Source organism: Calonectris borealis, chromosome 4 (genome assembly GCF_964195595.1).
Source record: "Calonectris borealis chromosome 4, bCalBor7.hap1.2, whole genome shotgun sequence".
NCBI classification, from domain to species: domain Eukaryota; kingdom Metazoa; phylum Chordata; class Aves; order Procellariiformes; family Procellariidae; genus Calonectris; species Calonectris borealis.
The window spans coordinates 67,747,182-67,773,173 of NC_134315.1; the positions used below are offsets into that span (position 1 = coordinate 67,747,182).

General features: G+C 38.2%; 1 protein-coding gene across 1 annotated transcript in view; it reads right to left on the reverse strand.

The window, feature by feature from the left end:
* Positions 1 to 1,917: 1,917 nt before the first annotated feature.
* DCLK2 (doublecortin like kinase 2) overlaps positions 1,918 to 25,992 on the reverse strand; it is an 88,100-nt gene continuing 64,025 nt past the window's right edge. The window contains exons 9-16 of the mRNA XM_075149995.1: positions 23,190 to 23,309; positions 19,321 to 19,467; positions 16,950 to 17,083; positions 15,553 to 15,630; positions 13,904 to 14,000; positions 11,143 to 11,223; positions 9,846 to 9,962; positions 1,918 to 4,984 (exon numbers count right to left, since the gene is read on the reverse strand). Of these exons, the coding sequence (XP_075006096.1) occupies positions 4,763 to 4,984; positions 9,846 to 9,962; positions 11,143 to 11,223; positions 13,904 to 14,000; positions 15,553 to 15,630; positions 16,950 to 17,083; positions 19,321 to 19,467; positions 23,190 to 23,309 (996 nt within the window). The 3' untranslated portion in view covers positions 1,918 to 4,762. The remainder of the gene's footprint in view (positions 4,985 to 9,845; positions 9,963 to 11,142; positions 11,224 to 13,903; positions 14,001 to 15,552; positions 15,631 to 16,949; positions 17,084 to 19,320; positions 19,468 to 23,189; positions 23,310 to 25,992) is intronic.

The following is a 25,992-nucleotide window of genomic DNA, read 5'->3' on the forward strand; positions in this document are numbered from 1 at the left end:
AAATATTGTTTTGGGGAGAAGGCAATAGTTGCTGGTACTTCTTGGTGAAGCTGTGTTTCTCTGAAACCTGCATCTTACATGATTCTCACGCTGGGCTTTCTGTTTCCAAATATGACAAAGGAACTTAAAATTCAAATGCTGTTTGACACAAAATCAAGAACGGAAGCAACAGCTGAGGAAAAACTTCTTGGTGGATGGTTGCATGGCAGCTTGCTTCTTCAGCCCCTGCCCTGGTATTTTTTTTACAATGCTAATTTAGTTTAAAACAAAACAAAAATTCCCCTAGAAAGGAGTCCCCTGACAGAAAAGCTCAACTAGATACCTATTTATATGCATTAAACATTGAAACTGATTGCAGTAGGAGTATTTGATTTGCTTGCCTTTTTTAAATCTCAAAAAAAAAAAATTAGTTTAACTTAAGCATTTTGGATAGGTTACTAGTTTTGTGCATTTCCGTTGCTTTCCAATTGCTGTTTGAGTGTAGCTTGAAAGAAATAATGAGTAAATGCGAAATATCATTTCCCATTTTAAAACTGTTAAAGATGATGATTGGTAAATATGTATATTTATATAAAAGTGAATAAATACTTCAGTAAATTTATTCTATCAATCTGTAATAATTAGACTGGGGGGAAGAAAGATACAAAAACTAGGCTTAAATGAGACTTCTAAGATAAAAATTTCCTGCTTGCTGCATGAATTTATTGGTTTAGCTTGAGATGATCAAAACCATTTCTGTGAATAGGAATTTGAACCCCTTTTTGGTGAGCATACAGGCAGCGGTATAACAAGTTACTGCTTCCTAGCTAACATTTTCTCATTTCAAGTAGATTAGGAAAATGAGAGTCTTCTCATAAAGGCCAAAGCTGTGATCCCTGTTGGAAATCACACACAGGATCTTGCTTCTCATCTCCTCAATGTACGCCAGGGTGCTGGAGCGTCTCCTGTATCACCAGGGCCCTCCAAGAGGTAACACAAAGTGTCTGGCAACCCGCTGAAGCATGCCTAATCGCTTGCATCGTCTATTTTGGCAACCTCTTTCATACCCGCTCACTGTGATCTCTCAGCATAGAGCAACAAAAATGGCATTGGATGTTACTTGTGGAAGTAAGTTACTGTTGTTGCTGTAGTCTTCTCGCCACATACCCAAATCATAGAATCTCTGTTTTTGAGAGAGGTTAACGAGGTCTTAGAAGACCTGCTTCTTTGAATTAAAAGACTGAACTTCCCCAGCTCAAACGCTTTTTGTTCCTAAGACCAGTGCACTGGGTGCACTCTACTATAGTAGAAAAGCCTGCGTTTTGTTTTGGTTTGTTTTATTTAAAAAGAAAAAGGCAGGAGGAAAGAAAGGGAAAATTCGGAGTAAGAAGTAGGTTAAAAATACTTTCTTGTATCTTACATATATAATTTATTTATATATTTAAAAAATAAAATATAATTATTTATTTAATTTAGGAAAAACTACCCTGCAACCTGTTAGTTTTAGTCATTACTTCCTCCTAGCTTCTCTTCCTCAAGTATTCAGTTTAGATGGGGGGGAACTATGTCTGCATCTAAAAACAAGAGGTCTTCCCTTACTAAAGTAGTCCAAAGGAAGATTTACTGACCTTTGTAAATATTCTTAATGACTAGCTGTAAGCATCAGCCAATACTTGATGAAAGTAACCATCATAAAACACCATCTACCTTAATGTATTTTGACAATTATTGTAATTAATTTTATAAGTTCAAGAATGGACATAATTGTCTGTAAGGGTAAATTCTGATGGGAATCTCAGTGAACTTAGTGTTTTGCTGATTTACAGCAGGGGAAGATTCAGTTCTGGGATTTCAAATCTAGCACTGCAGGAATTGGCGCCATTGGGATATATGAACAACTACTCATGTTCAAAGGAGCTAAAAAGACCAGGAATTCTTAAAAAGACTTTTTTTTAATAATTCATTTTTTAAAATGTAGGCATGGTAGCAGTTGTGCTGTCACTATTGAGTGTTTGAAAAAACTGGCATTTAATCAATATCTATCAAAATGGTGCATGAATTTCAGCTACTTTTATGAAACAAAAAAGGTGACAGTCCTCTAACAAACATATAACTTGAGTTTACAGTTTCTATAGTAATTTCTTTCCCTTTATGGCAGATAGCATAGTTCTGTTTTACAATTTCTTTTCTATTTTTGCCTTCTTCCAGCAACTGATGGTTCTACAAAGAAAGAAGGATTAAATGAAAGTGCAGTAGATAACAAACCAAACATAATACTTATGAGCCTTCATTAAGTGTTTTAGTGTTAATCAACACATCTTTATTTTTATGTTAGACTGTGATACCCTGAGCAGCACAAACATACCACCTATGCACCCATAGATTTAACATCTGTGGAACTAAATTAAGGCATGGAGTAATGATATAACTTTCCTAAGGTCATACATGGAGTTAAGAACTTGCCCAGCTATCCCATGTTTTTATCCAATTATGTTGGCCACGTGATCATCTTTTCCAGCTGTCGTCGCTATTTTTAAACAGGTGTTTTGGCATAGTCTATCAACTGCCTCTGCTCTGTGAATCAAAATACTTGGCTAAGAATGTTTAGACGTTGATCAGTCATGAACTTAGGGACATGAATTCAGGGTACGTATGTCTTGATGATCTTCTTCCATGAGACAAGGTAATAGTTTAGAACCAGCAGCCATTGACCAGGCAAATTATCATCCTTTCTTTTATATATGCATGAGTTTTTGTGGAACACAATTTGTTAGATATCTCTGCTAATCCATGACAGTTTTTTCTTTGTAAAATAAATATCTAGGCCTTGCAGAGCTGAATATCCATCCTCTTAGAAAAAACAGAACTCAACCCAGCGTTCATCACTTTGTTGCTTCCTCTTTACTAACCTCCCAATTCAGTAAGCTGTCGGGGGCTCCCTTTCCTTGCAGTAGGTGGCTGGTTAGCCCGCTCCATCTGAAATTATGCATCCTTTCTTTAGCTTAGTCTAAGACTTGTTACAGAGTTTACCAACTGCACACACACGGCTAGCTAATGGACTCTTGCTAATTTCTGTTCTGAGTAAGGATAGAGTGTTACCTTCATATTTTTGCACTGTACCAAAATATAAATGTACATAATTGTATAGAAAGGCCATTCCCATACTCTCCAACTATCTTGAACTTACTCCAGTGGACCTGTAACAAAGTTAATTCATAATGACTGGTTGTAGCCCAACTTTTTTATCATCATTTAAGACACGTAATATGTTTTCATACCTTTACTACCCTTTTTTTTTGCCAAGATGCTGTAGTTCTTTCAGCTGCACCATGACTTTAAGTTATCAGTTGGCACTTTTTGATCTTTAATTGCCTCTTCAAAAGGTAAAACACTCATGTTCAGTCATGTATTACCTACATCTTCCATAGGAGTCAATGAACTTTAAAAGGTTATGGGAATCCCTCAGATTAATTTTATGAAATCTTTTTGGTAGGTACCTAAATGTTCAATCTCTCCAGAGAGAATAAGACAACATTTTCACTGACAAAATAACTGAGTTCTCAAAGACATGAATAACTTTTTTTTTTTTAAATGAAGAAAGTTTATTGCAGGTCTTTCTTTTACAATTCTAGTAGAAAGTATAGCTAAGAAAGAAAATGAACTATGACCAATTCGTAAGAACGAGCAAAGGAAAAGAATAAGCTGAATACTTACTATATTGAACTAAGCATTATGGAAAACATAAAACCTCATCTATCTGTGACTCCAGATTAAGGATAGCTGCTCCCCGATCCTTGTTTCCAGTGCCTGCACCAGGTGAATAGGGGGATAGCACTGACAAACCTCTGACAGCTGCTGATGACAGCTATTTGTAGCTCCTCAATCAGCTCACCCTAGAACTAGGAACTGCTCCATTCATCCTACCTTAGATAACATGCAGCAGGCTTTCCGTTCACAGGTCCAATATGACTTTATTTTATCTAATAGGTAGTCTCACCCTGGAGAAAGGTGTGGATGGGACACTTGCGGTTAGGATAGAAAATGGCTAGACAAAAAAGCTTCCTTGACTCCAGTCTTCGTTACAAATAAATGTCCAGTGCTCATGTTTACATCCCAAGTCACTTTATTTAAATTCATATTAACTAAACACTACCCTGCAGCCTGCAAGTCCCATAACAAACTTGATGCGAAAACAACCGTCCTTCCCTCTATCTCCAATGTTTGCCTCATGATATTTTACAGTTAGTCCACTAAAAAATTTTTTGTGAAAATTTGCCTCTTCAAGTTTAGTAGAAACTTGGCTAAAAATAGAGGCATCAGAATAGAAGGTGAATATAAGTTTTCTTCCCTTGTCTTCCTCTCCCACTTTTCTGAGAATCCTCATCAGAAGAACAGAACGGGGCCTCCTTGTAGAGGTGAGGCCAAGTATAACCCTTCATTGTCTCACTGCTCATATAAAAATATGGCTAGCTACACAATAAGTTAGTCTATTTAGAGGCCAAGGCTGTGTGAAATGTTAATTAAACTAACACAGATGATTGATAACTTAAAAATCATCTAACATTGCCAGAATCTTTCCCCTACTGCTGTTCTCAAGACAAGGGCAAAGAGCACTCAAAAAGCATGTTCACTCACCCGCTATTACATCAGTCTCCCATGACAGAGCCTGCCTTGGGCTCACCACGAGAGGGTGCACGCAAACTGAAAACAAACTGTCATGTGAAATGAAGAGAAATTGTGGCGAGAGTGCAGGGAGCCTCAGTTGGATTTGGTTTCATCAGTCCTACGCACCAGGCTGATCCCCAGCAAACTCGGGAGATACTGAGGCAGGGAGCGTGGGGGATCTGAGTGGCTCAGAAGCAGCAGGGAAGAGGGTCTCGGACCCAGCCACACGAGGATCATCAGCTGCAGCAGTAATTGCAGAAATTTTCTCCATTCCAGCTCCACCGGAGTCCTGACAGCGCTTGCTGCAGAAAATTTGACTCTCTTTATCTAGAGCTGTGTTCTAAAAACAAACAAAAAAAACCCAAGGCAAAATATGAAAAGAGCAGTTAAATCAAAACCCTGTCTTAACTTAAGGGTTAAAACAATCTACAAGACATTAAATGCATGCATTAGAGCCAGAAAAAAAGGAGAAATAACATTAGAAATCTTATATATAATTAATTGTAGCATTTTTGTGGTGCTGACTTTGGAAAACATAAGGAAAACTTATCTTCCAGACATATGTTTGCCATGATGGTGTGAATTTAAAATTTTTGCCTTACAAGTCTGATGTGGAAAAAAAATGACGAGTAGTTATGATATGGCAGGAACTCTTCATACTAGCTATTAGCAAAAATTATGTACCTGTGTTTTTGCAGACACAAGGAATCACATGATGCTTAGTGAAAACTTAATAATACGTTTTTTGTAACAAACCACATGGGGCAGAAGTGTGTCTGTTTGTGAAGATGACAGATGAAAACCTAATAATTTTTTCTATCTTAAAGAAAAGGGTCTATTTTTCTGCTTATTGTTGAGAGTAGGCTAATGACCTCTCATGACGCTGACATGGTGGCAAAAAATGCATCATTTCCGACTACTATACTTAAAAATTAGTTTACTGGAGAAGAGAGTAGCAGGTTAGCATGAAAACTGAGAACTCTATAGTGCAGTAGGTGGATTGTCTGGAGTATGTGGTGTGTCGTCTGAAGCCGACAAATTTCATACCCTCTGAAGGATACTGCAAGTTATATTAAACCACAGTGTAATGTGTAATTTGCTAGTGCAATGTCTGAAGAGACCTAGAGGGAAATCTAGTAGTTCCTGTGTCAAAAATATATGTCAAAATTGCTTTCTAAGACTTGGAGGGACAGCGTAATTGGTCTTGTTTCACAGTTAGAAGACTGATACTGATCGTTATAAATCCATATACTTCTTGGCTTAACTGTTCACTTTGTGGAAGATCTTCAAGTACCAGTGGTAGTACCGATTTAAGTTAATACAGATTAATTAAGTTCCTTGTAGTTTATTCAGTTACGTAGAATGGTGCAAGGTACAGTTAGTCTGGTTACGTACAGCTTGGGCTTTCTACAGTAATCCACAGATGTGTGACACTTGAACTGAGGAGCAGAGCACAAATACCTGTTTCACCTTTGTGGCACCCCCTGCATATGTATGTGTAAGCATTATACGGCACTGTTATGTGGAACTTCATATTTTGAGCTGGGATGTGCTAATTGTAAAGTAAGATCAAGTGCTCTGACTTTTCTTTAGCAATTTCTTTTTTTGATTGATTACTCAGGAGGACTTGGTTTACTAATGTGAAAATTTCTATGTATTCTTAGTGGAGTTTGTCTAATACACTATTCACTAAAATATGCAGTTTTAGATACTGAAATAATTTTCTGATACAAGTTAAATTTAGCATGATTTTTTTTTCAGATATGGTTTATTGCATCGAAGTCATCAAGGACAGCAGAAATAAGGTACTTATCCTCTTTTTTCCAAACTGATCATATAGCTTGGTAGTGAAAACTTATTTCACTATGGGGTACCTAAATTCAAATTTCTCTTTTACCTGACTTGGCAAAGAAAGCTGGACTAGTATCTCCAATTTCTCAATTTGTAGGTATATGGATGGTGGGTTGTTCTAGAACCAGTCTCACTCAGACTCTCCTGCTGAAACTATTCTGTTTTGTACAAAGGCGTGGCTGCGTGCTGGGGCAGGGGAGGTAGGAAGCAGTCTTATGATACCCCTCCTCCCCCCGAGGCCTTCCTGCCAGGCTTTTTCAGACCAAAGTACTGAGTATAAAAGCTCCCAAAAGAAAAGGTTAAGTATTTTGAATGTAGGGGGTTTTGGTTTTGGGGGGTTTTTTTGGTGGTTGTTGTTGTTGTGTTTTGTTTTTTTCTTTTTTTTTATTTTTAATTGAGTTACAACATTAGTATACATGCATACAGGTACAAGGAGAAAATTCAATAGTACACAATTGAATTCTCTGCTCCTAACAATCGACTTTGGAAATGCAAGTATCTAGGTTTTTGAGATTAGCGATGATGTGCAGTACTTTATCATTATAAAAGTAGTTGCTATGCTGGCAGGATTGCATTTCCTCTTTTGCTTGCTGAAAAAAAAGTCATGAATAAACAGGTTTCTGCTATTTCAGTGGCAGGATAAACAGGTTTCTGCTATTTCAGTGGCAGGATAAGTTATTTAGAAGGGAAAGGAAATGCTTTCAGTTCATGCTGACGGTGATTTTCTCCTGTGCTGTCCTCACAGCAGCCTCTGATGGTTGTCACACGTTGCACATAGCAATACATACCTAAGTAATGCAATTTAGGATTTTTTTTTTTTAAAGATTGAAGAGGGGGCTTAATTGTACTGTTGCTAAGTAAAATGTTTTTTATTGATTTAGGACTGATTACCTTCTGACTATGGTGCCTTATGATACCATAAAGGCTGAAGTGACAATTAAAATTTTTATTTTAAATGGAAACAATGCTTATTTTAGTGGTTTTGGTTTTTTTGATTCTGTCTTCATAGGATTCCCATCTTTTTCTAATTGCTTTTGGATATTGTAAGATACACACATGCACAAAATTACTCTGAGGAGAATAGACCAAGATATGTCTGAGGAAGTAAAAAATAACTGGTTGTATCAGTGTTTGCTTAGAATATTTCAAATATGTATTTTTAAATACAGAAAACTCTTTTATAAGTGTTTAAAAGATTTTCCGTTACTGTTTTTGTATGGCTATAAAGCTCTTTCCACTTCAGACTGGCTGAATTATTTCTCCTTTCTTCTTGTTACAAATGGAGAACATGTATTTTTTGTGCAGCAGAACAAAGCATTGCCGTTAGTACGTACCATTGCCTTGGACCTACTCAGAGGAAAGCAATGCAGGCATTGGGAAGGGAGGAAAAAGGAAGGAAGCAAGGGACAGAAACTAGACTTACTTTAAGCAGAACTAACACAATTGCAACAAATTTAAATTTACAGAACATTTTGAAATTGACAAAAAAAATCAGTAACGAATTAGCAGCAACATGCTTTTAGGGGCAGAAAGAGTCTCCTGTGCAAGAACACTGAAGTAGGTATGTGCAGTTTTACTTATCTGCCACATGATGGTATTATCTGCATTGGCCAGATGACAATATTTGAATGAAGTGATGCTAAAAGGGATTCCATTAAATATGCAGGTGGACTGATATAGCAATGCACTGCAATACATGGCAATTACAATACTGTGCTTGTCTGAATCTGAATGTTTTTAAGCAATGAGTGCTAGTACAAGTGAAGGACTGCGTAACATGAAGATAACTAAATTTCAATGCTCTAGATAAACCAGGGCAAGAATAACAAATTGGGGGCTTAACCCTCCTTAGATTACAGTGTTTTGAACAAGAAGTTACTTTTCCCTTCAGCAATAACTGGGAGCTGCATTCAGAAATAAATAATTATGCATTTATGTCCTTCCATACCTGTTAGAAGGAAATAAGGCAGGAAAAGGGAAAATGAAAAGTTTTAACGAGGTGTACTTTCCTGGCTGAAGGAATGTCAGTAGCTAACAGAATCAGAAAAAACCCACACCAATAAGAAGCCAGAAGCTACGCTGTGTCAGAGATCTGAGACAGGCTTAAGTGGCATGCAAGTTGGAGAGGGGCTGAGAGTTAGAATTAAAATTGCTCTTATTACATATAGTGCATTTTATACCAGTTTTCAGCTTCAGGCTTATCCATAGTCTCAACAGTATAAAGAATGAAGCTCTGAAGTCCCTCTCAAACTGTCAAGTCAAACTGTCAAATAAAATGTAGACAACAGCATGAACCCGAAATCCATTTTCTGACTTCTCTCATTTTTATTTTTATATGTTACCACTTTTCCTACATTTAAATCTTTGTCCTATTTAATTCACATAAATGTATTTGCAAAAGCATATACGTATGCAGAAACAAGATCTAAATTGACCTACTTTCAGATTAAAACAATTCTTTGTTAACATAAGGGGGCTGGACTTTGAGAGTAATTAATACTAACAGGGAGGGGTGGGGGTGAAAATCGCTGTTATGTTACTACCATAGATGGTTTTATTTTTCTTTTAGTAACTGAAGATACTCTTTGTGCGCAGTGTCCTTCCTTGCATCAGACAAGAATGGACCACAATAAGAACAGAATGGCAGTTCAATCTCTACAGCAGCTGCATATTCTCTGCAAAAGTGAGTGGTCAATTACAAGTGCAGTTCTGAGTACTGATAACAGTAAACTCCATTTCTTCTACCATGATTCACACATCTGCCTTCTGGAATTATTGTTTATGTAAGCTCAACTATAGGTCATCAGGGTTCCTTTATATGCTTTGAAGAAAGTTCCCCATTGGGGAACAGAAAAAACATAGCAGGGGTTAGACTGGGACAAAATTAATGTGGTAAACGTTCAATACTACGAAGAAAGTTTCTGAAATGGAGTCTGGTTTCCCAGCAAGCATAATGTTGAACAACAGTATGCTCAAGATCAAGCAATACTTGGTCGGGCAGAGGGGAAGAGCCTACTTAACTAACTAGGTGGTCAGTATGCTAAAAAAATTACAGTTTTTATAATAAAAGATTTCAAATCGTTAATAAGCTTCATTTCAACATACAATTACTTAGTGTTTACATGTTTCTGTTTGAAAGCTTGTTTTTATAGCTTAGCTAGCACACTGTGATGGACTCAGTTGCTCTCAAGCGATGATGAGACAATCCACACTATACACAAATAAAGACTAGAATTAGAGACTATTCTAGCTTTGCTTTTGCTATTCTTGCACCACACATGCTCATAGAGCACTGTTAGGAAAATATGCGAAGTATAATATCAGTGTATAAAAATGTTCATTTCTCTTACCATGATGACAGAAACCCCTGCAGATGTGTTATTTTGCTTGGGTAGAGTGTTATTAAAGTGCTGCTTCAGTTTACCTGTTACTTCAGCTTGCATATTATTCTCCTGGGAAGCATCATCCTGTATAAGAATAAACACAATATTCAAGTTAGGAGCAATCCAAAAGTATGTTTGAATGTAAATGAGTAAAAGAGTTGTTTTCTATTATCCTTAGGTATTTCCTGCTTTTTAATGCGAAGTAAGTGTTCAGACAGGCAGCCCAAAAGTAAATGCCTTCTGCTACATGAGATATGAGTTAAGACAAATTACAGAGGAAAGGAATGTAGCAACCACTGTCTTACGTATGAACTTCTAGTTCTTAAAATGCCATGTGATGCTGTATACTTTCAGTCCGTTGATTTGTCCCACAATTATAAGCCGCAAGTTTGATTCAAGCATGTTAAAAATAACATGCTTGAAATAATGTTAGAAATAAAAACCATATTTGTCATTTGGCTTTCTTTTAAATCAGCATTTTAAATGGTGTGGAAACATCATACAGTACCATAAATATGTTTGAGAGGAGCTGTTATGCATAGACACACTCGTTATAGTTGTCTTCTCTTGTTTGAGGGAACTCCATAGATCATACTCAGTCCTTCTTTTAAAATGTGTGTGGAAATAAACATTGACGATGTACATGTAAACCTGGTATTTATTAATAATGAACTGATTTTAAATCAATAAGCAATGCACTTTGGTGTTCCCCATTGCTGCTGTCCAACAAGATGAAGGACCCGGCAGCCATCAGCTTAGTGCCTATGTTAAATCAGGTATTTTATTTGCTAATTTTATTTCTCTTACGAAGCTTGAAGTGCTTCAAGAAACAGGAGCTTGTACTTTAAGTAGCATTGCAGCAAGTAAGATGCCAACATGCACAACAGTGCTTCCACATACACATTTTTGAGATGACTGTTTTCTAGGATGAATGTGAAATAACAAAAAAGATGCCCAAGTCACACATCTGCCTGTCGTGTTATGTTTAAGCGGGGTTATAGCAACCCCCAGCACCTTCTAATTGCAGTCAGGAAGTGACAACCTTCGCTCTGTTCTTTCAGAGCACAGAAGCTAACAGTGCTCTCAGAGCTGAAGCTAACTTCAGACTCCTGCTGGTCCCATTTAGGTGGAAATGGGATTAGTGGTTCAATAAACAGAAATGGACATAGAAGTAGTGTATTGCTGCTTCTGAAAACTACACTTTAATGGTAAGATTTACAGATTTAATATCAAATTAGAGACAAGTAAAATGTAATTTACTCACTGACACCCAGGGATGGCTTAGGATCTGTGCTGCTGTATATCGGGCTTCAGCATTCACATGTAACATCAGGCTAATTAACTCCTTTATTTAAAAAAAAAAAGAAAAAAGAAAAAAAAAAAAAGAAGCGTTTGAGGAGAGTGGAGAAGGGCATTACAATGGAAAATATTGTTGCACCAAGCAATTTTCTTGCTACCTGGGCAAAAAAAAAAACCAGCTTACACTGCTAGCAGAACCAGTGATACCAGTGTGACGTCAGTGGAATAAAAAATCTTCCCTTTAGGTTTACAGTATGCTGGACAGCATATTTCATATCAACTTCCTTATGGTATTCATGTTTCACCAAGTCTTTTAAAACCAGATGAAAAGGAAATGTTAAAAATATCAGCTATAATGTTTCAGTTTGTTCTCTCATGCAGGTGACCAGAATGAAAACAAACCTGGGACAGATGAGCAGTGTACGTGCACATAGTAACAGTACATAAAAAGCACAAATTAGAGGGAAGAAACTGCATCTGAAATTCAAGAAACTGCTGAAATTATTTGAAAATCACGTTCTCTTCTGTGATGCTCCAGAAGAATAAAAGACATGTAACTCATTTCTTGCTACATGGTAACAAGATCACCTGGTATAGGAAAAAGCAGATAGATAGAAAGAGAAAAATGCTTAATTCTGCTAATTATATGGTTAATCCCAAAGGATTTGGTATTGTGGCTTTCATCATATTTTAGATGCACTAGAACAGATGTCTTTAGCTTTATCAAATACTTCCATGGGCCTTCTGTTAACGGTGCTTACAGGTGTGATAAAGGTCATTGATACAAAGCAGTCAGTAAAATAAAATAAAAAACCCCACCAAAAACAAAACCCAAACCAACTTTCTTCAGTTGTCTATTCATTCAAGTTTCTTCTTATGCAGCTAACAACTAGTTTACTGGTATAATTCCTGGTTCTACAAGCTTATTAAGACAAATATGTCCCCTTCCCAAATGAACAACTTCATGTACTTGGAGTCAAATCCTCCCTCGGAAAACCTTTTATAGCCTCCAAATTGTCAATCTTCATATTCTTATCGAGAGTGTTTCAAGGAAATTGTTCATCACTTCAGTTTTGGGAGATGCCTTCTTGAAGCAGGTAAGTGCCAGGTCCTGCACTTGTGTCACAACAACCCCATGCAACACTACAGGCTTGGGGAGGAGTGGCTGGAAAGCTGCCCGGAGGAAAAGGACCTGGGGGTGCTGGTTGACAGCCGGCTGAACATGAGCCGGCAGCGTGCACAGGTGGCCAAGAAGGCCAATGGCATCCTGGCCTGTATCAGAAATAGTGTGGCCAGCAGGAGCAGGGATGTGATTGTGCCCCTGTACTCGGCACTGGTGAGGCCACACCTCGAATACTGTGTTCAGTTTTGGGCCCCTCACTACAGAAGGACGTTGAGGTGCTGGAGCGTGTCCAGAGAAGGGCAAAGAAGCTAGTGAAGGGCCTGGAGCACAAGTCTTATGAGGAGCGGCTGAGGGATCTGGGACTGTTTAGTCTGGAGAAGAGGAGGCTGAGGGGAGACCTCATTGCGCTCTACAACTACCTGAAAGGAGGTTGTAGCGAGGTGGGTGTTGGTCTCTTCTCCCAAGAAGACAAGTGATAGGATAAGAGGAAATGGCCTCAAGTTGCACCAGGGGAGGTTTAGATTGGACATTAGGAGAAATTTCTCCACTGAAAGGGTTGTCAAGCATTGGACCAGGCTGCCCAGGGAAGTGGTTGAGTCACCATCCCTGGAGGTATTTAAAAGACAGGTAGATGTGGTGCTTAGGGACATGGTTTAGTTGTGGACTTGGCAGTGCTAGGTTTACAGTTGAACTTGATGATCTTAAGGGTCTCTTCCAATCTAAACGATTCTATGATTCTAAACTCTCCTTGCCTAGTAAATGATTCTATTCTATAATAACATACCTGAGAGGTTTCCCTCTATTTAGTCCTGTTTAGTTCCTATTTAGTCCATGTAAGTCTGAAGTGAAAGGTCACCTTTCGTACAAAGATCGAGGGCCTTGTTTGTTCAGAATGCACGTCTGGAAGAGTGAGATGGAGCTTGGGAAATGTTGGCAAATGGATAAACAGCCTTTGGGAAATGCAGAAAAAATACAACTTCTCATTGGCTGGATAAGAAATAATCTCCACTTGCTAATTAGTGTCCTCAGATAGCATTCAGACTATGTTACTGAATTATCTTGAGAAGTGGAGCTTAAAAGTTGGATCCCTTATCCTACAGACACAATAATTTTAAACACAAATGGCAATGATAACACAAGAGCTATTAGGAATGGCAAATCAAGCTGGCTGCACCTCTTGAAAAGTTCTAATAACTGGCTCAAGTAAAATAGGACAAATTATGTCAATTGCATTCAGTCCACACAGCAATACTTTTTGTTTCTTAAAAGAGTGATAGGAGGGAAAAATTCAGAGACACACTTATTTTACAGCTGAAGCACTGACCTGTTATAATAGTCCATCATTAATTAAACTGAATAGCATGTGATGTTCACTGAATGCAATTGGCATTCTGCTACAGTTACTCACTCAGACAGTAACATGATGGCCTGGAAAACCTGAGCTTTCATCAAGCACTGTTAAGCTAACTAACTAATAAGGCACAGCAGCTGGCAGAGTGGGTAAGAGTCTGTTCTGAATCTTCTATTCTGCCTTTCCAACAGAGCACAGTCTTTTCTGTGGCTTGTCAGAAACACTATTTCAGGTTGGAAAACATATCGGTACCTTTGCTGAATCAGTGATGTTATCCCAGTAGGGAGAAGGAAATTCCAGCTTCCCAACAAGTATCTGATCAAAGAGGTCTTCCTGAAGGTTGTTTTCACTGTAGAATAGCATAATGAAAAAGATCATGAGAAAGAAGTCAATTTGTTGTGCAAATTTTTAACTTGATTTGGGAATGGAACAGAAATGATGTTATCTCAACTACTATAAATGCACAATTTGCAAGCTTATATAGTGGCAGCACTTCTGAGGTGTTTGCTATAGTTACGCTGTCAGGAGTGATGAGAACAGAAAAACGAGTATATTGAGTTGAAAGGACTTCCACTGGAATAGAGACTGCGTCGCTAACATACAGGAACAGGAAAGGCAATTAAAAAATAAGTCACTTGCCAGCCTAGTTCTAAAGGACCTGCTACAGAAAGCATACGATAGGGGGAAGAAGTGTAGTGAAAGGAGCCTCTTCTGTTAATCTATCATCACAACAGGAGAATTTTCAAAACCCAAAGAGGAGATATGGAAAACACATGATACATTTAGTTTACTGAGTATTGGCAGGCTATTGATATTGAAAGGATAAGTAATTTCATATAAAAAACATGGTATCATGAATATTCAGGGATCAATGGCAGTGGGTTTTTTGTTTTTTAACCTCTGTTTGTTGGCCCTAGCCACTGTGAACATCCACCCAACCTATTTCTGTAATGAACAATTTACCTCTTGGGTTGGTTTTGCAATAAATATTTATTAACCTTGGTTAAGATCTGATTCTAATAGCATGGTATGGACATTCTCCATGCCCAACCCCCAAACTCTATTCAAAGCAATTGCCATTTGTTTGTATAATATATCTTTCAAAACACGTTTTCAGTTTTAAATATGAACTAACCACATACAAAAAACAAATACCTAAACTAAATGATAATTTTTCCATTGACAATTGTATTCTTTGCAAAATATTCAGTCTGGTGACTTTTAGTTAAAAACTAAGTATTTTGCTGTAAAAATGGACAATCAGACTGTGCACAAATAACTTATAAGTTAAAAGGAGAATTCCTAATAAAATGTGCTAATTCCTTCTCATTCCCTGGCAAAAAAGTTTCTGAGGCATAAAGCATATCCATTTGATTTTTAGTAGAACTCACATATATTGTGACATTGAGTAGCAAGAATCATGTTTGCAAACTCCATCGCTCATATGACACATCAAAAAGATTAACAAGGTTAAAAATACAACATAAGCAAATTCTTCCCCTCACCTCAGTTTACCATTAACCTTCACCCTCAACACTACAAACCAGTAAGCTGCTGTGTCCAAACAGAAACACCAGAGGGCAAAGTATACACGTTCATTGAACTGGGATACACATAGCAGACAAAAGGAAAAGAAACGATGCCCTCATACCACCATATCCCTGCACACAGCAGTAAACCAGTTGCTCCCTTAGAAAAATAAGTAGATAAAATTGATCCCAAAACCTGACAAGAGGGACAAGTGAAAACAATTTAAAAAAAGAACAAAAAGGTAAAGAAAAAGTGTCAATCCAATCCATTTTTTTTCCCAGGATGCCTTCTTCAGTGAGATATGTAAAAGACTTGCTCAGAAAAAACTTAGTTCTTTATTGTTTTTCTCTCTGACATGCAGGGACACTCACCTGCGAAAAGGTGGAAATCCACATAACAGTATGTATGTGATCACGCCTGCAGCCCAAATATCCACTTTTAAGCCATATCTGAGAAAACAAGACTGTGTTACTTGTGCTGGTTTAAAAAAGTCATTCCAGTCAAACAATTGATTACATTTACATGAATATATATTGAGAATCTGTTGTAAGTTACTTGCTGATGATGTGGATATGTATTTTGTATGTAAGCATCATTTCACTTAGCATCCTTCACAGTCTTTAGGAAACCATAGTAACATCATTTGTCATTGTTTGGTTTTTTTTTCCCCCCCCATAAGCCTCAAGGCTCTCCAGGGTCTTCTGAATATACTCAGATTCAATTCAGTATCAAGGTTTCCCAATCCAGAATCACTAATGATAAAAGACAAGGATGTGCTTTCTCAGTCCCCATATTGGGGTAACTATCTCTAAGGTTATCATGTGTTGCTAAGCAACAAGAAAGATACCAATTCTCCAGTCTCTTGAATGAATAACACAGGGAAAAGAACTGCACTTTTCTTTTAAAGCACAGAAATTAAAACACTAGATGTCAAAAAGAGGTCTTTTTTCCTATTCTCTTCTATCCAGTAGATTCAGTTTGTCAAAAATCTAAAACATGCAGATGAAGTGCCCTTTGACGTTTGAGCTCACGGCAGCTGTGAAATATTTCTTGATATGACAAATGCACTGAACAATGCTTGAAACAATACAAACAACAAACCTTCCTCCATTAGGAAGACCAAATTCAGAATGGTCACAGCTAGGGCAAGAGTCAGCTAGGATGGAACAGAAGTCTAATAGGTCTAAAAGGAAAGACGACTTGTGAAATTCTACCATTTTACAAAATTATTTTGTATTTATGCAACCACCTTTAAATACATAAAAATAAGGTTGTTTAATTAAACCAACAGTTACCAAATGGCATGTGTCATCCAAACAAGGTCACTTGAATCAACATGATCTAATTAGACCTGCTCCAAGAACAGGTTTAGACTAGGTGACTTCTGGAGCCTTTTCCAATATAAATTATTCAGTTTCTAACATGAACACTGTGTTTTGCTTGTCCGTTTTTCCCCAGGAAGCTGTGACGGCTGGTACAATGGGCTCTGAACGGTGAGGGGAGGCAGGGAACACAAACCAATAAACTCCACTGCACCAGCACTAGTCCGAGGGAGATGGTAAGGAGGCAATGGTGAATTCTGGGAGCAGGGTGAGTGAGGAAACTGGCCTCTTCGAGGAACTGAATGATGCCTATTTTCTCATAGGTGGTTTGGTTACAAAAAGATGGAGGACCATCCTATTAGAGCATTCTAGTTCTTACAACAGTTAGGAACTACCTGCCAAAAATAACTGGTTACAAAACCTGTGTCTTAGTCAGTCATCCTCACCCTGTCTCTGCAATGATTTCTGGAGCCACATATGTGGGTGTACCACAGACGGTATATAAAGGTCCTTCAACCACAGTCGCCAGTCCAAAGTCTCCTAGCTTCAAAGACTTGGTTCCATCTGGATATTCACATACCTAGGATCAGCAAAATAAAAACAGAATGAGGAGGAGAACATCTGCATTATTTAAATCCTTTAATTTGTTTGGAAAATAATAGTCATCACACCGAGAAGATAGGAAAAAGAGGTAATATCTCCAGAGCCCTGTAGGGAAAGAAGAGAAAAATGGTATGACCATTGATTACCACGCTGCAGCTGGAGCTAGTGTTCAATGGAGCTGTCTGCCAGCTATGTAGGTCAGACCATGATACAGCCTCAAGCAACTAGAGGGGTGAAAAGAAAACTCAATCCTAGAATGCTGAGAAGTTTTAAATATATTAAGAAAAATATAATACTATACTTCCATTTGTTTGAGACCTAGAGTTTAAAATGGGATTGGCAGCTATAATCAGATTTGTTTAACATCTCTCACTAACTTAGCATAAATCTTGTCAGTTAGCATACTGAATATTTCATAGGCAAATGTCTTCCCTAAGCTTAGTCTAGGCAAGTTCAGTACAGGAGTGAGAAAGCTGGCTGAGAAGCGTTTAGGTTTCTGTGCAGACCCAAGTGCATCTTACCAAAAGCCCTATAAAGAAGGTAGCACATTTTGTTCTGAGACATTTTGTTGATGAAAGAAGCTAAATTTTAATAGAAGAAAAGTGTTATAGGACAGTGATAGCAAGACTAAATCAAACCAGACCAACAGCAAAGGAAACATCCCTAATAAATTTATCTTGGTTTTGTTCTTAAAGTAAAATGTTTATGTTAACATGATTTCAAAGGAATCTAGTTTCTAGAATGTAGGACACCAGAATCTCCAGAATGGCTGAATACTGCTAAGGCAGCAATACCTTCCTTCATTCCATCATTAATGGAAACACTTGTTCTCCTTGATGTAACACCTTCATATCTGCTATTACTCTTAGAGTTTGTATTTTTAAATGCATGACTAGTAAAGAGAATGTAATTCAGACAGCTGTGCAAAAGAACTAACTACGTGCAATTATAGGTAGCAATTGATGGGAATTATTTGCATTTACGTTCAACACCAGAATGTTATCTTAACATTCTGCCACATTCTGCCACTGTCAATCACAGTGAATAAGATTTGCATCTGTTAAGTAATCTCTTTAGGCTTTCTAGGCAGAAAGGACATTTGTGCCTATTTATAACTGATTCAATCACTAATGAGAGCTTAAAATTTCTTTGGACTGGCTGTGTTTGAAGATGCCCTGATAATAAGTGAGACTTCCACCTTCATTTTCTTCCTCTTAAGTGCCATGTTGCTGTGACTACATTTTCCAGGAGAAGCCCCCCCGCCCTTCCTTTTGCTAAACAATCTAATTTATTTCAGGGCTTATTTAAATTGCTAAACACTGTCAGTGGAATTAGTTGGGAAAGAATTGACTATTAATGGAAAATATTTTCAGGTTATAGCCCTATCCTTGTAATAGTTCAAAATCCAGTCTGCGATAAGCCATGACTTCTACTCTAGATGCAACCTCATTAAACAGGATTGACAAACATCACAGAAGGCTTTAAGAAATGCCCACCAAGCGTTGATGAAAGCTACTAGCATTCCTGATGGCAGTGGCTCAAGCAGGGGAGATTATGGCCCTGTTTGTTCAGTGCATGACACATAATATCTAATACCCAATATGTAATACGTAAGTATAACGTCTGTGTATAAGCAAGATAGCACGCTGTTCCCATTCTGTGAACTGTAGTCTAAGCAGTTCCCAAAACAGACTTCATGGTAATTCTTGTCAACACAGTTATTTTATGTCTTTGCTGAAAACAAAAGTAGTCAGTCCCCTAGGACAAAATAAATGTATGTACAGAGTTAATTCACAGCTGGAATACTGGTAAATCATCAGAAAGATGTTCCTACTATGACACTGAAAGAAAAAGAAAAAAAAATTGCTTGAGATAACCATATGATCGTTCAAAGAAATGGCCCTCGGCCCACCTTTTCTCCCAACTTCAAACTAGAATAAATAATTCATCGACATCGCTTTAAAATTCATTGTTTTGTGAGACAATACTCCTGCTTATCCAAATGGCAGCCAATCAAAATGTAAATAAAGCTTTGAGCACAACACACTTGGGTTATGGTGATTGCTATCTCATGGCAGAAGATTTATTTCATACATACTTATTCAAAATTAATATTCCTGCTGTTCTCTGCTCAGCTCCTTGACATTTATATAAAAGCATTTGCATTAATGAGAACAAAGTAAGAGAAAATATTAGACAATAAATGGGACATACCAGGAGATTTTCTGGCTTGATGTCTCTGTGCACAATGTTGAGACCATGAAGGTATTTCAGTGCACTGGCTAGATTGTAGACCATTGCACTCCCATCTCGCTCTGTATATTTTGTAGAAGAAGTGATAGCATCGAATAGATCTCCCCCCTAACGTAATGGAAAGATAATAGATCACTACATGAAAAATAATTAAGATGATGATATTTCATAAAAAAGCTGCGTAAAATCTTCCTTTACAAAAGGCGTGCTCAAATGCCTGTTAAACAGTAAAAAAATTATTTTGCGGAAAGATGATCTTGTCACCAAGATACTAGACTGGGACTTGGGTCATCTACATTAAATTCTCAACTGTACTCCAGGCTTCTGGTGTCTGACTTTGGGCAAATCACAGCTCTTCTCTGTCTTGATTTCATTCTATTGATCTTCCTACCTTTGATCACTCATTTATATTACCTACAGGTACAGGCATACAGTTTCCCTTTTCTTCATGTTATCAATATAATACCTTTACATAGCAAAAAACAGCCCTGATTTTGAGTAAAGCCTAAAGTAATATAAATTAGCCCAATAATAAAAAGCCTAATGTAACAAATATTCAGCAATTGTAATGAACTGCAAATTGGAATTTCCGTAGATATTGCAGAAATACCAAACAAATATAGCTGAAGAGGACAAACAACATAAGTATGATCTTTTCCAACCTAAATGACTCTATGATTCTATGATACACCAAAGTGCAGAACCTGCAGGTGGTTTCTGAATGTGCCAGTTGTGCAGTCACTGATTATGGATGCCCTATTCCTCTTGGACTACATAACAACATATAAGCGAGTTACTAATGCAGCATTTCCAGTCACTGCAACAAATTTTATGTGGGTGTCTCTACGCTGGTTACCCTGGATACATCTGTAGGAGTGATCTGTCTGAGCTGTGGGTGGCATTCCAAGCATTTCAACACACGTGGAAGAGAAGCAGGAATTCAGGAAATACACGCCAAGATGATGGTGTATTAAAATATAAAAAAAATACTGTCTTAAAACCAAAAAAGTCTCTACTATATAAAAATAACTTCTAGAAAGGAAGAGAAATGCGTAGGCTACAGAAATTATGAATTCAATAACTACAGACTTTCTTTAGAGGTTTCCCAGGCTGGCAACCATTCTAGAGGCGACTCTTGAATCTAACAATGTTTCAGACAGAAATAAGAAGTGATGATATAATTATTTGCATCCGACATGCTGATCAAGCTGATCTGCAGTGTTGCTGTGTATGTACAGAACACAGACAAGAGAGTGCATGACTAAAACTTGATGCAACTTGTGTATTTGGTTCACAAGATGACAGCAAAATGAAGATTTTTGTTTTCTCTGTACATGTATGAAAGCAGCATCTATTTTCTGGTGAATTATTCTGGAAATAAGGTGAGTGAATGTTTGATATAAGCAAAACAGGTGAGATTTTTTTGAGTTTTAATTTTGCTGGACCATAAATGGGCAAAAATGCCAGGAGGCCTGCATGGATGAACAAGGAGCTCCTGGACACACTCAAACACAAAAAGGAAGCCTACAGAGGGTGGAAGCAAGGACAGGTAGCCTGGGAGGAATAAAGACATTGTCTGAGCAGCCAGGGATCAGGTTAGGAAAGCTAAAGCCCTGATAGAATTAAATCTGGCCAGGGAAGTCAAGGGCAACAAGAAAAGCTTCTGTAGGTATGTTGGGGATAAAAGGAAGATTAGGGAAAATGTGGGCCCTCCGGAAGGAAACAGGAGACCTGGTTACCTGGGATATGGAGAAGGCTGAGGTACTCAATGACTTTTTTGCCTCGGTCTTCACTGGCAAGTGCTCAAGCCTCACCCTCAAAGCCACAGAAGGCAAAGGCGGGGACTGGGAGAATGAAGAGCCGCCCACTGTAGGAGAAGATCAGGTTTGAGACCGCCTAAGGAACCTGAAGGTGCACAAGTCCATGGGACCCGATGAGATCCGTCCGTGGGTCCTGAGGGAACTGGCGGATGAAGTTGCTAAGCCACTATCCATCATATTTGAGAAGTCGTGGCAGCCTGATGAAGTTCCCACTGACTGGAAAAGGGGAAACGTAACCCCCATTTTTAAAAAGGCAAAAAAAGAAGACCCAGGGAACTACAGGCCAATCAGTCTCACCTCTGTGCCTGGGAAGATCATGGAACAGGAAGCTATGCTAAAGCACATGGAGGACAGGGAAGTGATTCGAGACAGCCAGCATGGCTTCACCAAGGGCAAGTCCTGCCTCACCAACCTAGTGGACTCCATCAGTGGACATGGGAAGGGCTACAGATGTCATCGATCTGGACCTCCGTAAGGCTTTTGATGCGGTCCCCCACAACAGTCTTCTCTCTAAACTGGAGACGTATGGATTTGATGGGTGGACTGTGGGTGAGGAATTGGTTGGATGGATGCATCCAGAGGGTAGTGGTCAATGGCTCAATGTCCAGATGGAGACTGGTGACAAGTGGTGTTCTGCAGGAGTCTGTACGGGGACCAGTACTGTTTAATATCTTCATCAATGACATAGACAGTGGGATCAAGTGCACCCCCAACAAGTTTGCAGACGACACCAAGCTGAGTGGTGCAGTTGACACACCTGAGGGGCGGGATGCCATCCAGAGGGACCTGGACAAGCTCAAGAAGTGGGCCCATGTGAACCTCATGAGGTTCAACAAGGCCAAGTACAAGGGTCAGGGCAACCCCAGGTACCAATACAGGCTGGGGGATGAAGGGACTGAGAGCAGCCCTGCCAAGAAGGACTTGGGGGTACTGGTGGATGAAAAGCTGGACATGAGCCAGCAATGTGCACTCGCAGCCCAGAAGGCCAACCGTGTCCTGGGCTGCATCAAAGAAGCGTGGCCAGCAGGTCGAGGGAGGTGATTCTGCCCTTCTATTCTGCTCTGGTGAGACCCCACCTGGAGTCCTGCGTCCAGCTCCGGAGCCCTCAGCACAAGAAAAACATGGACCTGTTGGAGCAGGTCCAGAGGAGGGCCACAAAAATGATCAGGGGGATGGAACGCCTCTCCTATGAAGGCAGGCTGAGAGAGTTGGGGTTATTCAGCCTGGAGAAGAGAAGGCTTCAGAGAGACCTTATTGCAGCCTTTCAGTACTTAAAGGGGGCTTATGAGAAAGATGGCGACAAACTTTTTAGCACGACCTGTTGCAACAGGACAAGGGGGAACAGTTTTAAACCAGAAAAGCGTAGATTTAGACTAGATATAAGGAAGAATTTTTTTACAATGAGGGTGGTGAAACACGGGAACAGGTTGCCCAGAGAGGTGGTAGATGCCCCATCCCTGGAAACATTCAAGGTCAGGTTGGACGGGGCTCTGAGCAATCTGACCTAGTTGAAGATGTCCCTGCCCACAGCAGGGGGGTTGAACTAGATGACCTTTAAAGGTCCCTTCCAACCCAAACCATTCTATGATTCTATGATTCTATAACCACTTGAGTTTAAACTATTAATTGTAAATTAATTAAAGAGAGTTTGTTTCTTTAAAGCAAATTATTAAATAAAGATACTAGTGAAAAAAATGCAGGTGTTCTGTCAGTAAATGCATATCACTATTACTCCCACATATTTTAAACATGATATAAAAACCACTATCCACTTCTCTCTAGACTGCGCACATACTTTGCAAAATTACCTTAAATCTGCATAAATAGTCTAATTACAACCGGAGAGACATAAATTCCATTAATATAACTGATTGACAAGAGTATTTGCATGATTAAAAATGCAGGTTGCCCCTGAAATCTTATCTGATTATGTCTCCCAAGATCTGAATGTTCCTAGATACCTCACACCAACACAGAGAATTTTAAAAAAAAAAGTCTCCTTAGTCTTACCTTGACCAGTTCCATCACCAGATAGAGTTCTGTTGGAGTGTCCATTTCCTCTATAAGCATGATGATATTTGGATGCTTCACTCGACGCAGAATAGACACTTCATTTTCAATCAGGTGTTCCTGTTCAGCAAAGAGGATGGAAGTTTATCTGAATAGACATGAAATTGCCAATACACTTTTCCTTTGATCAGCTGACCACTGATCATTTGATCAGTGAGCACCCTTTTTTGCTGTTTAATTTATATAGTAGAGGGTTATTGTCAGCTGCTGGATTTTAACTTGTATTTTAGCCCAACTGTACTTCATCATTGACCAAATTTAATTTAAAATACCGTATTTCACACACATAACCAATGGGATATCTCTGAAAAAAGACCCCAGAACATGACAGCAATTCAGAAAGTGCAGATTATATTCTTATGTGAGTATTATGAGGTGAAATTAAGTTCAGACCCCCCCCCCTGCCCCCGAGCTGGATCATTGTAACCTGCCACTCCCCATCAATAGTTAACATGTTCTTGATCCTCTCCAGCCTTTACCTCTCATTTGGTGTAGGTTACTCAAGGACAGATTACCTAGGATTTATTTTCAAGGACTTTGTTTTTTAAAAAAAGCTGTGGATTATACAGGAAAAACATTATAACTGCTTTGGTTATGGATTTCAGTTCATTTTATATGTATGTTCAGATTTACAGTCTGAAAAATATGTAATAGCTCAGTTAAGTCGTTGTGGCTCCAAGAGCATACAGATTGAGTTTAATTTCCCCTTCCCTATACTTCTGACGAAGTAATGGGTTTCAAGAACAAATTAATTTCAGAATGTTTTGTTTTCTAGAACATCTCAGCACTTGGTTAACATTGGAGAGCGAAGAAAATTACATGCCCCTTTCATGTGAAGAATGATTTGCATTTTCTTTATAAATTTTAGAATACAGATATTGTATTTATGTTCACTGCAAAATAAGTAACAATGCCTGCATAAAACATTAGTTTCCTTACACTTTGGCAGATAACAAATCATCTCACTGGACTTGGAACTTATTCATGTTTAATGCACTGATTAGTAGCATGCACTTCATGCATTTGTGAGCAGAGCACGAGAAGTAGATGTGATCCACTGTGCATAGGCAGTGATTGAAGTTCTTATGCTACTTCAACTTCTATTTCCAGAGTTATTTATGGATGCATCATGTTTTTGCCAAAGCTTTATGTGGCTATGTAACTCGTAAACCACATGCCATGTGTGCATCTCATTTCGTGAGAGTATGGTGCGGCATACATGGGTTAAACAGTCACACCTTTGAAATTCAGTTTGAAAGAGCATCAATTGTCATTCTGAGCAAACATATGTCTGCTCTAAGCAAAGTGCTCTGGAGAAAAAAAACAAACATGAAGCAATTTTGTTAAATACAATGCTGAATCTCATCAACAGTCAAAAGTGAACAGCCACAGCATACTAAGTCTTATGCATGAAAGCCTGTAAATTCAAAACTAGCATTGAGTCCAAGCAAAAACCAGATTCTTATTATAGCTTTTTCTACCTAAAGAACAGATAACATATTAAATTTATTACCTCCATTAATTATGACTAAGGCACAATAGCTTTACCTGTGCTTTCTTTGTTTCACTTGACTAAATTGTTAATTGCTTTAGATAAAGCTCAGGCATAAGTAATGTTTATTTAAAATAAACAATAATAATATTTTTTAAAAAAAGGTTCCACGATGTTGTTGAGCGACTGTTTTAATACCTGTCCTCAAAATGCTGGCTAGTATGTAGTTAGTTATTTTCAACCACCCTACTGTTTTTGCAATATTTTGTCATGTAAAAAAAAAATAATTCGCAAACTTGTTATAATGTTCTCCTGGACAGTGCAATATAGATTTCAGTCTACATTAATATGATTTATTTATAGAGAAATTATTGTATAATTAGAATTTAAGCTGCTTGTGGAAAATACATTAGTCAATTGGATTCAAGTTTTAGGACATCCAAGATAAACTGCTAGAGAGCAGTGAGCAACATACAAGTCATGCATATTTCGGCCAGATGGGTGTTTTTAAGGCAGGGCTTATGCTGGCATGTGAAATGGAGTGAGGAAGGACTAAGCTGTAGCAAAATTTAATTTTCTTTGTTGGAATTCTTCCTGGACAGTTCTGCCACTGTATAAATATCTTCCTAACAATCCTCTGCTTGTACATATACATACATCTGTATGTAGCTATGCAGACACAGGTTCTTTCGAAACAGACAAGTATGCATCCATGGGGTTGATTTTTTTTTATTTGTTTGTTTTAAAGCAGTGAGAACGATAAATAGAAAATATGTCTAAACTCTGCTGTATAAAATGGGTTGTCTATCTCTGGATCATTCCAATTTATGATAGCTAAGCAGCTGACTCAGACCAGTAACAAAAAACATCTAAAACTGCAAGCTGTACACATCACCCAAAAGTTTTCTTTTGCAGTGAAACACACTGGGTCGCCCTTCCCACAGAGGAAGAAATGGCAACATTTTAATCTCAAAAAGGCAATTCCAGCACTTTTTCTTGTGGTTATACATTTTTAAGATTCCTTTCTAAATTTTCCCTTAAATAAAACTAAAGAATATGAGATAAAGTAATGGGAAGGCGGGAACACTCATCTCCTAGCAGATAATACACAATTTAAAATCTGCATAGATGAAACATTTCTGTTTGAGGACCTCTACTTAAAGCAAGTCATCACAACAGGTAATGCATTAGTGTACAGTAACATACAGCTCATTACCATACAAAGAATGTCATACAGACTTCCTATGTTTT